Below are 13,837 nucleotides of genomic sequence, written 5' to 3'. Positions count from 1 at the left end.
ACATGCACATGTGCACCATGACTCTTTTGACACACAAATCTTTGAAACTACCAAAACAGCATGTTAAGTCTTTAATCTAGAAACACAAAAAAAACCTGACTTTAGAGAAAAAAAAATCTGAAGAGACTATATATAGCAAGTAGCGCTAGTAATCAAAACTTCCCAGTGATGAGAAACGAATTAGACCTGTTTGCTGAGTTCCACCAGCTGGCTATCCAGAGTTAGCAATAACACAGTTGTATGCTTGTAATCCTTGCGCTCGGGAATCTGAAGCTGGAGGATCTAGTTTTACACCAGCCTGGGCTATATAGGAAATACCCTATCTGAAAACAACAACAGAAAGCCCAGTAATACTTAGCACAAAACACTTTCAATTTCTTTTAAAGTCTGTTTATGTTGGGGGCTGGCATGCAATGGTGTGCATATGGTTAGGGGACAACCTTTATTAATTGCTTCTGGGATGAAACTAAGGTCATCAGGCTTGATGGCAAGCTGCCTTATGTGATAAGCCATGTTGCCAGCTCCACGAACACTTTGTAATTCATTTTATGACCCCCAAACTCAGGAAGGTGTTTAAGAACCACAGGGCTGATAAGCAGTCATAATTGCAGATGTAAGAAAGCTAAACAAAAAGCAGCAGACTGAATTCAGCGTATGTTAAAGGGACTGTACATCATGACCGAGTGAAGTTTATTATCCCAAAGTACAGTGTTAGCTCAGCATATTAATGGAATAAGAGAAGGAAGCAGGATATGGCATCTCATTCTTGGAGCCTCCATCTAGGGAGGTCAAGGCAGGATGATCATAATGAGCTTGAGGCCAGAATGGAGACTGTCTCAGAAAACAGACAAGCAATTAGATTGAGAAGGTGACCCATATGTCATACCAATAGATAACAGAAAAGGCTCTTAACAGAACCCATCATCTTTGATAACCGAAAAGGTTATTAGGGCTACAGAGAAAATTTCTTAACTTGATTAAAAGCATCTATAAAAAAACACATAGGTAACATTGTCCCTTGATGGCTCAGCAGTCCTTTCTATAGACCATGAAAGATACTTGTTCTTATTCTGTTGTCCATTGTAGTAGAGGTTTTAGCCAGAGCAAGTGTTTATCTTCTGTACGACTATAAATAATTCAGTGTGGTTATATTTATAGATTCATTAATGAAGCTGCACAAAGAAACCCTTGGGGGGTTAAGCAAACAAGTTTAAGAGACTTGTAGAAAACAAGATCAATATATAACAGTCTGTTCTTCAGTGAGTAGTCTGCACAGGAAGTAAAAACATCCCACTTAAAATGGCACCAAAAGTAATAAAATAATTAGGAGTAAATAAAACCGAAACAGTATAAGATGTATCCACTGGAAACTACAAAGTATGTTACAAGAAATAATTGAAACACCCAGAACACGGAGAGATGTTTATAGATAAGAAGACTCGGTACTGTTCTGGCGGCAGTTCCCCAAAGAAGAACGGTACTTTCTCTGCCAGGATACCAGCTGTCTCTTTCCAGAAGTCATCAAGCTGATAAAACCATAGAAGACTCAAAAGACTTAAGAAAGCATCACATAAATATGTATAGCCTTAGTTTACTAAAATGAATCATCTCCTGGGACAAACTATTATATACAGTGATTCTCAGCCTGTATATGTGGTTTCTTGTGGACTTCATAAACACTTAAGAATTATGTTTCCAAAGATGCTATGAGAAGAATGAAGTAAGGATGACGTACTGACTTCAGAAGCTGTGTGTCTGAAGGACTATCCTAATCTCAAATATACGACAAACCTTACAACTCAATATATATATTTTCTCTTTTCTCCAAGACAGGGTTTCTCTGTGTAGCCCTGGCTGTCCTGGAACTTACTTCGTAGACCAGCTGGCCTTGAACTCAGATATGCCTGTCTCTGGCCCCCGAGTGCTGAGGTTAAAGGCTTGTGTCACCACCACTGCCATCACAATGAAGAGTTTTAAATACTGCTGTGTATGTGTATTTGACAATTTTACATTTTTTGGTAAACACGTGCCTTTTGTAAACAGGCCTGCAGAAGTGGATACAGTGGATGCCTTCCAGGGCCGGCAGAAAGACTGTATAATTGTTACATGTGTCAGGGCAAGTTCTGAGCAAGGCTCAATTGGGTAAGTAGCTCACATTGCTTTGTCACTTGTTGAGAATCAGTTCTGTCATCTAGACTCACCAGTGACTGCTCTTAGAGAACCCTATCGTTTGCTTTGTTAATTTTCTTTTGTTTAAAACAGTGTTCTCAATCTATGGGTGGGGAGAGGTGTCAAATGACCTTTTCACAGAGGTTGCCTATCAGATATCCATCATATCTGATACTTACATTGCAAATCATAACAGTGCCAAAATTGCAGTTACGAAGTAGCAATAAAAATTGTATGGTCGGGGTCACATGAGGAACTGTACTAAAGGATTGCAGAATCAGGAAGGTTGAGAACCACTGTATATAATAGTTTGTCCCAGGAGATGGTAAAGTGATTGCTGTACAAGCATAGGAACTTGATTGTGACTGTCCAGCACCAGTGTAAAAAACCATGCATGATGGTGCACATCTATAACCCTATCCCCAGGCCAGAGATAGGCATATCTGGGAACTTGCTGGCTAGTGAAAACTCACTATTCTTCTACCAATGCTTAGTACAGTTTAAAGAAAACGTGCTTCTTTTCACAAAAAAGAGCAAGTGTTGTTTTAAAGAAAACTCATTTTACTAACAGTGCTTAGTACAGTTTAAAGAAGATATGCTTCTTTTCATAGGAAAGATCATGTGTTTCTTTCGAGAAAACAGTATTCTACTAACAATGCTTATTACAATTTAAGGAAAATGTGCTTCTTTTAGCAGAAAAGAACATTATTTTTTTAAAGCAGAGTTACTATTTTATTAACAGTGCTTAGCCTAAGTGATGAGTCCCAGGTTCAGTGTTGTCTCAAAAAACCAAATGGAGAGCAATTGAGGAAGACACCTGGCTTTATATGTGCTCGCGTGTGTGTGCATGCGCATAGCCTAGGCAACATCTTGAAAGTCTAAATTGTGAAGTAGATGATCTGTAAGATCTGCTTTTCCTAGTGTTTTGTATGTTGATCCTTTTCCATAGGGTGTGTCTTTTGTTCAGTAAAACTGATGTTCTAATTGTATTTTTTGCAGGGATCTATAATTGTCATTGTCACATGGTACATGCTACACAGTTTATCTAAGGGTGCAATCTTAAATACTCTTAGTTTACTTACTTAAGATGTTAAGTATGCTGTTAAGTCACCAGATGATTTTTTTTCATGAGATAAAGAAGTTAAAGATTTGAGATGGATGTAGGTGGCACATGCCTTGAATCCTAGCACTTGGGAGTCAGGGATAGGTGATTCTCTGAGTTCAAGGCCAGCCTGGTCTATAAAGCAAGTTCTAGGACAACCAGGGCTATATAGAAGAACCCTTGGGGGAAACACACACACAAACCCCAACAAATTAGAGATTTAATTTAAAATTTCATCATTATCACATACCCATTGTCCTTCTATATTGATATATTTATGTATTTCTATACTAGTTCCACAATAGTTTATTACTTTAAATTTAACTTAACTGTAGTTTTTAGTTTAGTTTTATGTGTGTGCACTTGCGTAGGATGGTTGCTTAGAATGGAAGTTGAATCTTCTGAAAGAGAAGCAGCTGCTCTTAACTGCTAAGCTGACTTTCTAGTCCCTTTTTGGAGGTTTTTTAATTTTAAGTTACATTGTTAACTTTCCAGTATTTTTTATCCAAGTCAAAATAGGAGCTTTTAATATTTAACTTGGAAGTAAAGCACCAAGGGTTTGCTCAATATTTTAATGGCATTGGCTTCTGTGCCAGGTACCCTGAGTTGGGGCAGATAGTGAGGAAGCACTCCAACTAGGAAGGAAGGGGTTCTGGAGACGCTGCTTCCAGTACTGCCTGCACCCTCTGAAGGGATATGATTCCATTCTGCATACAGAAGTAACTTTCTTATTGTTGCTTAGATTCCTGGCGAGTTTGCAGAGATTGAATGTCACCATTACACGAGCCAAATACAGCCTTTTTATCCTTGGACATTTGAGGACTCTGATGGTAGGTACACTCTCTGGGGGCTACAGGGAGTTCCAAGTATATCCAGTGTTAGCTATTACGGATTTTTTTTCTTAAAAATGAAAATAATTTCTCAGTTACAAAATAAAGGTTAAGTCTTCAGCAGCTTGGTTGTGAGTGTCCATAGAAACCGTTCTTTCTTAGCTCAAGTACAGGTGTGTACACTAGGGCTTTCTGCTTAGAATGAAGAGCAATGCTCTCTACATTTTTAGTGGGCAGATGGTACGAGTGAAGCCAGTGACAGACAGCTAGGTAGTGTGTGCTTGCTGCTCAGCTAGCTCAGCTAGGGTTGCAATGTATTGGTGCTTTTGAACTTTTGATTGTAAGTCTTATCTTTTAACATCAAAACTCTCTTGCCAGCCCAATAACTTGTTGTTTCTATAAGTGTGTGCCTTTAATTTCACCACTTAGAAGGCAGACTCAGAGGCAGATCTCTGAGTTTGAGGTCAGCCTGGTCTACAGAGCAAGTTCCAGGACATCCAGAGTTGTTACACAGAGGAAAAAAAAAGTGGTCATCTGAATGAAGCAAGGAGCCAACTTAGCTTGTTTTCTTTTCTTTTTCTTTTTCTTTTCTTTTCTTTTTTTTTATTTTTCCATTCAAATATTTACACTTCCCTCCTCCCAAGCCCCTCCCGCTTCCCCACACCCCATCCTCCCTCTCTCTCTCCCTGCTTGAGAGAGGGCAGGGAATCCTGCCCTGTGGGAAGTCCAAGGCCCTCCCCCCTACATCCAGCACAGGGAGCTGTGCATCCATACAGAGTAGGGTCCCAAAAAGCCAGAACATGCCTTAAAACAAGTCCCGGTGCCTTTATCAATGGCTTCTCAGTCAGTTCATCTGCTGACGGATGGAGATAGAGACAGAGACCCTCATCAGAACAACACACTGAGCTACCAAGGTCCAGTTGAAAGGCAGAAGGAGGGAGAAGATGAGCAAGGAAGTCAGGACCGCGAGAGGTTGTTAAACCAACTGAGGCAGTGTGCCTGTTCTAATGGGAGCTCACCAAATCCAGTTGGACCGGGTCTGAATGAGCATGTGAACTTAGCTTGTTTTCCTTCCCTATTTTGTTAATAGCAGCCAAGAGCATACAGATGCATCTTCCCATCTTACCCAGATCTCTGGTTTGTGCGTACCCTTTGAAAGAAGCTGTAAAAAACTGTATATACTCTTGTTTTATATCTGTTTAAGTTAATAAGGAAAACAAAATTTTATCATAAATATTGCTAGAAGATTGTTTCTAAGATATTATAAATGTTGACATTTTAAAATAAAGTCATGGGGGCTGGAGAGATGCTCAGGGGTTAAGAGCACTGGCTCCGCTTGTAGAGGACCCAGGTTTGGTTCCCAGAATCCTCGTGTCAGTTCACAACCTCCTGTAACTTTAGTTCCAGGGAATACAGCGCCATCTTCTGGTCTCCATGATCACCATGCATATATGTAGTACATGTACATATATGGGCAAATATCCATACACATTTTTTTTAAATTTAAATGACAGGAGAATATCTTTGAATTCCTCCCTCAGTAGATTAAGATGTTTTAGTCCTTAGGGGATTGGTAGGCCTTATAAATTTGGTTTTTTTCATATGTGGTCAGAAATTTGCCTTCTGAAACCAAGTTTGTTTGTTTGTTTTTTTAATTGATTTTTATTGAGCTCTACATTTTTCTCTGCTTCCCTCCCTTCCTCTCCCCTCCCCTCTTCAACTCTCCCCCAAGGTCCCCATGCTCCCAATTTACTCAAGAGATCTGGTCTTTTTCTACTTCCCATGTAGATTAGATCTATGTATGTCTCTCTTGGTGTCCGCATTGTTGTCTAGGTTCTCTGGGATTGTGGTTTGTAGGCTGACTTTCTTTGCTTTATGTTTAAAAACCACTTTTGAGTGAGTACATGTGATAATTGTCTTTTTGTATCTGGGTTACCTCACTCTGAAACCAAGTTTTAACTGTTAGAATGTCAGCCAAATGTCAGCCATGCCCAGGAGTAAGTGGTAGTGTAGATTAGCAGGGTGCAGAGGAGCCTTGTACAGCGATGGGGAGGTCATGTGCTTGCTGCAGAAGCCGCTGGAGAAATGTAGCCATTGTGCACTTGAAGTGGGTTGATGCATCAGAGGTACAGTAGTTTTCAATTTTAGTTAACGTAATTTTAAACAGTTCGGCAGAGCTAGGAACAGCTAATGCACTGTGGGAGAGCATCTCACTGTGCTCTGTGGACCGCAGAGATGAGAGTAGAGTGTCCTTGCAGCTGTCACCAGCCCTGGTGTTTAGTTATGCCTCCTCAGTACTGGTGCTTGAGCTTTTCTGTCACTCTTGTCACTTGGGGATCTACTCAGACTACACTTGTTTATTTAGAAATGAAAGTTGGACTCCCATATTTCCCCTGCAAAGTGAGTGTTTCTGTAGAGTATGATTGTTTTTCTCTCCTCCAATTCAGGAAAACCAACATTGGAATGAACTGATTCAGGATGCTCAGAAGCGTGGGGCCATTATTAAGACCTGTGACCCACACTATAGACATGATGCAATGAAGATTCTGAAACTGAAGCCTGTGCTGCAGAGGAGTCTGACTCATCCTCCAGCCACTGCCCCAGAGGCACCCAGACCTCAGGGTGGCTTGCCCAGCAACAAGCTAGACAGCGGACATGCCAAGACACCTCCTGCTGCTTCTCTGTACCACACGCCCTCTGACACTGTCACTTCAAAGGAACCTGAAAGGATACCTCCTCAAGACCGACTTCGAGATCCCCGACTACTTAGAAGATTGGATACTGAATCCAAGGGAGCATCCCTGAAAGATCCACAGTCTTTGGGCTCCCATTGCGTTCCTTCGATTTTACAGGACCCGAATTTTGTTGTGGGACCATCCACTGCTGTCGTTGCTCCTCTGAGTAGCCACAGGTCACCTCTACAGGCTGAGCCACCGCCTGCTCACCCTGCTGCTCCTACCACGAGTAAGAGGAAGTACAGTGCCCCAGACTCTGGGTTCAGTCACAGAAGAGAGCCTAGGGCCTTTGGTGAAGAAGAAAGGCGTGGCTCTGTGAGTCATCACATGCTGAGGAGTGCTGACTGGGACAGGAGGCGGCTGGAGCAGGAGCCCAGCAGTGCCAAGAAGAGCCGGTTTCCATAGTAGCTCCTGGTGATGAGACTGTCGTTTCCGCGTAGCTAGTGGCACCATACAGATAAGCTGGGTTTTATTTTGTTTCCCTTGAAGAATCTGTGTTAAAGGATAGAAATACCTCTGACCCTTGGGCTGTTGGTCATCTTCAGTATTTTTTGCCAGTTATATACATTTCGAGAGGGTGTTTGTATATTTCTAATGTCCCTGAGGCCAAAAATTCAAAATGGTGGGATCTTTTGTTCCATAGGAAAGGTCAGGTCAAATGAATGTTGTAAAGGTTAAACTGTGAGTCTTTGTAGCACATTTAAAATCCTTCAAAAATATAAGCAGGTAGATGACATTTCCTTCCTCTGCTGAAAAAATTAGTCATTTTCCAACAGAACAAACTTAGTTAGGAGGACAACTCCTTTTGGTCCTGTGAGGTAGACAAGTTTCTTTACCAGCCTTGGTACTGGAAGTTAGCCAAGTTGGTACCAGCGACCAGTGTCTTGAATAAAAAACTGCTAGGGTCTCTTGGGCCTTGAGAAGGCAGCATGTCGGGAGCTGTTGTGCACTTTGAGACAAGGCAGCTTGGCACAGGGCATTACTGTAACTCACCTATATTAGTGTATGACTTAGTTTTCTGGCTAAATTTCCTTCCCTTCTCAGAACAGAAGAACAATTCTTGAACTGTCAGATGTTCCCAGTGTTTCATAAGGTTGATGTAACTGCTGAGTTGGAGACACTTACTGAATGGAAGATTTGTACTGGCCTGGCCTGTGCAGGTTGCTTGGGAAGGCTTGAGGGTTGCTAGAAAAAAAGAGTGGATGCTTTTGGGGGAATTTCTTTGGGAGCTGCACAGGACAGCAGATAGTGCATCTCAGGCAGGAAAGATATGTGAGAAAGAGAAAGCTGCCACCTGGGCTTCAGGACCATGCAGTAGGTGGGAGTGTTGTACTACTGGGTGCCTGGCCTCCATCACCTAGTATGCCTGTGAGAGGAACTGGAGTCAGGACAAGGGCGGGCTGCCTAACCAGTCAGGTTTCCAAACCTCCATATAGCAGAGCATGTGAATGTGAGGGTCTGGTGACTGCTGTACATACAGCCCATTAGCTGCTTTGGGGAGGAAGGCATCTCTGAAAATTAATGTTTGCTGTTTGGAATTCTGTCATCTGTTCTTAAACAAAAGGATTTTTGAAATTCTGCTGAAGCAGGTTTTATTTGTTAAGAGCTTTTGAAAAAACAGTGTGCATTTCGCCAAGTTTCCTGAGCTCTCTCTTTGCACAGGTGCGCAGACATGTACCCTTAATGTCTCCTGGACACTTGTAAAACTAGGGAGTCGGAATCTTCAGAGTGCTTCAGCCTCCTGGCTGGACCCAGCTAGGTGGGAAGTAAATCCGCTCTGGCTAGGGCAAGGGTTAATAAGTCTCTTGCATGTGACATTGGCAGGAAACCTCACTGTTACTTGAAATTTTCTTTCCTGGTGTCTTTTAAGAAGTACTCAGGTTAACAGGGATTTGAGAATGTGACCACTTTAGGAAAAGTGGACTTCTGAGTGGGGTGTGCATGACAAAACAGCAGTGACCAGGGCATTTCCCTCTGCTCACGTTACCGCATAGGTGAAGGAACATGTTTTAAAAAGACGATTTTCCAAAACATGTGGTTGGCTGCCACCCAGAGTATTGTATAGAATGGCATGTTTGTTCATCTGCAGACTCGCTGCTAACCTCATCAGAGTATGTGAGAATTAGGAGGGTCTTGAAACCCTGTTTATTTTGTGAGTGTAAGAGCTACTGGGACTAGACTGTGGCCAGGGCCTTGAGTCCTTGTAACCTCCTTTCCAGCAACCAGGCCTCGCCTTCGAACACTCTCAGCAGAATATAGTTATGTGGCATTAGAGTTTGAAACCTTATTTATTTCGGTTGGCAAAGGTATTTTCAGAAAGTGTTTGCTGTTTCGGGTGCTGTTGTGAGCAGTTAAGGCTGACAAGGTGAAAAGTTGACATTGTCCTTTCTGTGGTTAAAGGAACTTTCCCTGTCTACTTTCAGAATGTTATTCCAGGCGAATGTATACCTGTCTTATTTTGCTTCTCTTTAATTTACCACAGTTTGTTCAGTTATGCTTTCATGAATTATCAGGAGCAAATTTGAACAAGAACATGTGAATAACCTCCTGTAAATGAGTTTTATAACAAGAGTGTACTAAACTATTTTCTAAAATTACGCACATTGGGAATCTTTCTGTAGCTTTGTGTTTTGTATTCTCTGGTTTCATAACTGGATTTTAACAAATATAAACCTGTTATCTTTGTTAATAGAAAATGGGAGAATTAAAAACAAAAGAAAACTGATGTGGGTTAGAAGTATTGTATGTTGCTAAATTAAAGCAGAAGATGCTGCCAGGTGACCCTTTACTCTGCCAGCTTCTTGTTTAATTGCCTGGCCTGCCCAGTTCCACTGTCTTTGTCCCCAGTTCCCTTTGGAATCATCTAGGTAAGGTTAAGAACCTCCCCACTGCCACCTGGACATCTTACAAATTATAGCAGGTTCACCATTAGGCTGGGGTCCAGGAAGGTAGAGACAGTAGCCAATGAGCAGTGACCTGGACAGGCACTACTGGAAATGCCCGTGGAGGCATAGGGCATCCATGTCCAAGTTGGGTAATTGCCAGTGATTACAGACACTTGGAACACACACCGTGGCTTGCAGAAAGCTATCACTTAAAAGGCACTTGTTCTGCTCTCTGCGCCTTCCTGTACTCAGGGTGCACTCAGATCACGGGGAAGAAAAGAGAATGATGCTGGGCCATGGTCACTTCATCTCTGGAATTGGTTAGCATGGTAGCTAACATAGTAAATAACTAGTACGTTAGTTACTAAGTACATTAGGTATTGAAGTAACCAGGCCTCCCTCTCTGGACCAATACACAGTTACATGCAGTCACACCACATCCTTGGTTTCACTGTTCATTGAGGAATAAACAATTTAGGGAGCAATGTAAAGTTTAGCTTGAACTTAAAGAAAATTTAGTGTTGTGAGCACCACAGAGTCAGTTTCTGCTCACAAGGGACCAGAGTTATCACCCCCTTCTGCTGTGTAGAAGGCACTCACCACTTGAAGGTTTGTCAGTGGCAGTCTTCATAGCAGCTAAAGCCATGGTGACCAGGAATACCACTGCCTTTCTTTTTCTACTACAGATAGAGTAGTTACAGTGGGAATTAGCAAGGGAGAATTAATTTGGCTCACCCCGGAACTTCTGATGTAATGGATTTGGATAACTCTTGGCCTTGAAGTTTTAGTTCTCGGATGTTTCCATGGCACCGCCAGCATTGGAGTCTAGCTCCTGTGGAGTCAGCAGCAATAAGGGCTTCAGAGTTACATCATCTCTGCGTTCCTTGGATGTGGCCTCCCTCCAAGAAAAGTAAATGGGATATTGCTGTTTCTGTCCAGAGGAGAAGTTCCCAAGGGTGGTGCCGCAAGGCCAAGGAGAAAGGGAAATTACCCAACTAATTCTTCCTGCAAGGAGCCCACATCATTGTGCAAAACCCTTGGTTTTCTTGAGATTTTGCTCTTGGCTTTGGACACGGCTTGGACGTATGTATGAAGTCATGGAGACAAGTTTCTTTTTTGGTTTTCTGAGACAGGGTTTCTCTGTTGCTCTGGGTGCCCTGTAGACCAGGCTGACCAGTTTGAGACTGGCCTCAAACTCAGATTCATCTGTCTTTGTCTTCTGAATGCTGGGATTAAAGGTGTGCGCCACTACTGCCAGGCAAAGGTTTTCCTCTTAATATCATTTACTATAGCCATCTAAAAGTGGAAAGACTTTTCCTCTGGAAATTTAAATAATCTGTTGTCTTATGTGAGTATGGGGGTGGGGGCTGTGGGTATGTGTACATCTGTGTGTGTTCCTAGAGTCCTTGAATCCCCTTGAGCTGGACTTAAAGGTGCTTGTGGGTGGTAGGAATTGAACCTGGGTTCTCTGCAAGAGCAACAAGTGCTCTTAACTATTGAGCCATCTCTCCAGCCCTTAAAATTCCATTTTATTTAGTGTGTGTAGATGCACACACCGTAGTACTCACGACCTGTGGAGCTCAGAGAAGAGTTTGCGGGAAGCAGTTCTCTTCTCCTGTGTGGGGCCCGAGGCTGAGCTGTGGCCAGGCTCGGCAGCAGGTGCCTTCACCTACTGAGCCGTCTCCTGACCCTTAGTGACTTCAGTGACTGGACTCATTTATGACATCTATATGACCTTTCAGCCCAGGTACATGGTGTGCAGTGACCAGATCATGGTGATAGGCATGTTTATCCCTTAAGATGCCTGTTGGTAGCCCTAGCTGCACTTTACCAACTGTTTGGAAGTATTCAGTGGGTAGTTGCCAGTGCTGGTTGCTTATCATGGAAAACTGTTCTTTCTACCCCCCCCCAACTTATGCAAATGCCCACCCTCCCATCACCCTTCCCATGCCCTAATGATACTTTTTAAAGTATTATTGTACACTCTTAGGAAAAGTAAGAGTTTGTGCTGTCAGCATTCTGTTGGACCCACTCTGACCCTGCTATCCCAGGGGCCCACCAACCAGCCTGGCTTCTTTACCCAGCTGTGGGATCTACCTTTATTCACGGGAGTCCTCCTCTTCCTAGAGAAGAGTGTTTCCAAGCCAAGGGCACTTTAAGCTTCCCTGCTGGAGCTTTCTAGAACTGAGCTCGGGAGAAACAAGTAGAATTGCGTGTCAGGTGTGAGGAGAAGGGGGGGTGCAGTGGGAAAATCCCTAGGAATTTAATTCCCTCCTTCCCTCATCTTTCTTCCAATCTCCTTGCCATATGAACATGCCCAGAAGAGCCTGCATCCCTTCAGGATTATAGGTCAGTGTGGAAGGGGTTCAGGCCACTCCTTTAATAGTCCCAAAACACTAATAAAAACCTGGTCCTCATTGCTCAGCACGGATTGGTTGCTCTGAACTCATGACAGGATGGGGAAATTTACTCAAGACAGAGTCTCACTATGTAGCTCTGGCTGTCCCGGAACTCACTCTGTAGACCAGTTGGGATTATATAGACCACTATATCTGGCATGATGGGAGGCCATTTATTTATTTATTTATTTATTTATTTATTTATTTATTTATTTATTTATTTATTGCTAAGAGCCTGCTTTATTACCTTTCTTTGTAAACGGCTCCTGCCCTTGCACCGATCTCAGCCCAAGCTAGTCAGAAGACCACAGGCCAGCTCCTGCCTGCCCTGGCTCCCAACATCACGGCTGGGTAGATCCAGGGAACAGAAGTTAGTTCTGAAGTCCCCATGCTGTGTGTGGAGGGCAGTGGCTCTGGTAGGAGGGGCAGGTACATCATCTGGAAGGTTCTAGTTGGGATATTCAGCGCGGCTTCTGGAATAGCAGACACTGTCTTTCAGGAGTGGTGACCCCACAGCCATACCCACTTTATCCCAACGGTGGCCTTTTTCATAGATGGGCTTGACTGAGCTGGGAGCCCAGTGAGTCAGGTAGCGGTTGAGCTTGGGTTTATTCTTTGATAAGGACACTTCTGGAAGCCGGGGTCTGTGATCGGGGAATAGACCTGCTTGGTGAGCCATCTTTACACACTTCTTGATCTTTCGGTGTTCTTCCAGGCACAAGCCTGTGACACTCCGGGGCAGCATGCCTGTGTGTGGCCGGATGAATTGACTGGGCAGCAGCACATCCTCAGAGTTACGCTTGTGCTTTCGGTTCCAGCGGCACCCGATGGGGCACTGGCCTGAGGGGTTAGGGGATTTGGAGTTGCCTTGGGAGTTTCTTCAATTCCAGTCGTCTTCCCTTCTTGGATCTCCACCCCTTCTCTCAACCTGCGATCTGGAGCTGCCTTCCGCAGCCCGATACCAGAGCCCTGAGGGCTGCCATCTTGGGAACACACCTGACCTCGCATGCCATGATGGGGGATTTTAAATAGGTGTGTGGATGTGGGCCTCCATCTGTGATCTTATTCCTGCGCTGGATGCACGGGGTCCTGGGAGGCTGGTCTCCCAGTCATTGATAGTGCCTCTAGAAATCAAGTTACTTCCTCGACAACGATGCCCCCAAGTCTGCATCTCCAGCATGTCAACCTGACCTGCTTTTGAAGCCCTGCCACCTGTTCCTGGGCCAGCCCTGTCCAATGTTACTTGGTTCTAGGTGTCAGTCAGGCCCCGGGACCTTCCTCGAGCCAGCCCTGCCCGACCCTCATGACCTTCCCTACAGTCTCTCCACACCTCTTTGGGGATTTCGGATCAAGCAGGACCTTGAAAGGATGAGGGGCAGGGAATGCTGCTGAGCAATGGAGGTCAGCCGGGCGAGACTTGGAAGCCCAGGACAGTCACATGACTATCAGTGCCTTCCACAAAGGCCACTGGGAATTTTTAGCCTCGGACCTCCAATTCCTGGTCACCCACTATCCCATCCACACCTCTCTAAAGTCCTGCCAGTTTCCCCTGTCTAGTTCCAAGCCCATCTATACAGCATGTGCAGGAGAGCAACTAGAAAGAACAAGCCTCGCGTCTGTAATCCCTGCACACAAGACTGGCGAAGGAAGCTTGCTATGAGTCCCAGGCCAGCCATGAAGATGTAAGCAGAGAGGTTCGTGGCCTAGGGATTCTGAC

General features: G+C 43.9%; 1 protein-coding gene and 1 pseudogene across 5 annotated transcripts in view; one reads left to right on the top strand and one right to left on the bottom strand.

Annotated features, from left to right (window-relative positions):
• The window catches only part of Setx (senataxin), a 61,825-nt gene extending 52,264 nt beyond the window's left edge, over positions 1-9,561 (top strand). For all 5 annotated transcript variants that reach the window (XM_048431893.3, XM_087899796.1, XM_048431891.3 and 2 more), the window contains 3 exons: positions 2,044-2,142; positions 4,014-4,101; positions 6,549-9,561. In XM_048431893.3, coding sequence (XP_048287850.3) covers positions 2,044-2,142; positions 4,014-4,101; positions 6,549-7,241 — 880 coding nt within the window. In that variant the 3' untranslated portion in view covers positions 7,242-9,561. The remainder of the gene's footprint in view (positions 1-2,043; positions 2,143-4,013; positions 4,102-6,548) is intronic.
• A 3,007-nt stretch (positions 9,562-12,568) lies between these two features.
• Positions 12,569-13,250, bottom strand: LOC146890495 (large ribosomal subunit protein mL66 pseudogene; annotated as a pseudogene).
• Positions 13,251-13,837: the final 587 nt, after the last annotated feature.

The sequence above is a fragment of the Myodes glareolus genome, chromosome 21, assembly GCF_982192425.1.
Source record: "Myodes glareolus chromosome 21, mMyoGla1.1, whole genome shotgun sequence".
Classification (NCBI taxonomy): domain Eukaryota; kingdom Metazoa; phylum Chordata; class Mammalia; order Rodentia; family Cricetidae; genus Myodes; species Myodes glareolus.
This window is presented reverse-complemented; position numbering and strand designations above follow the sequence as displayed.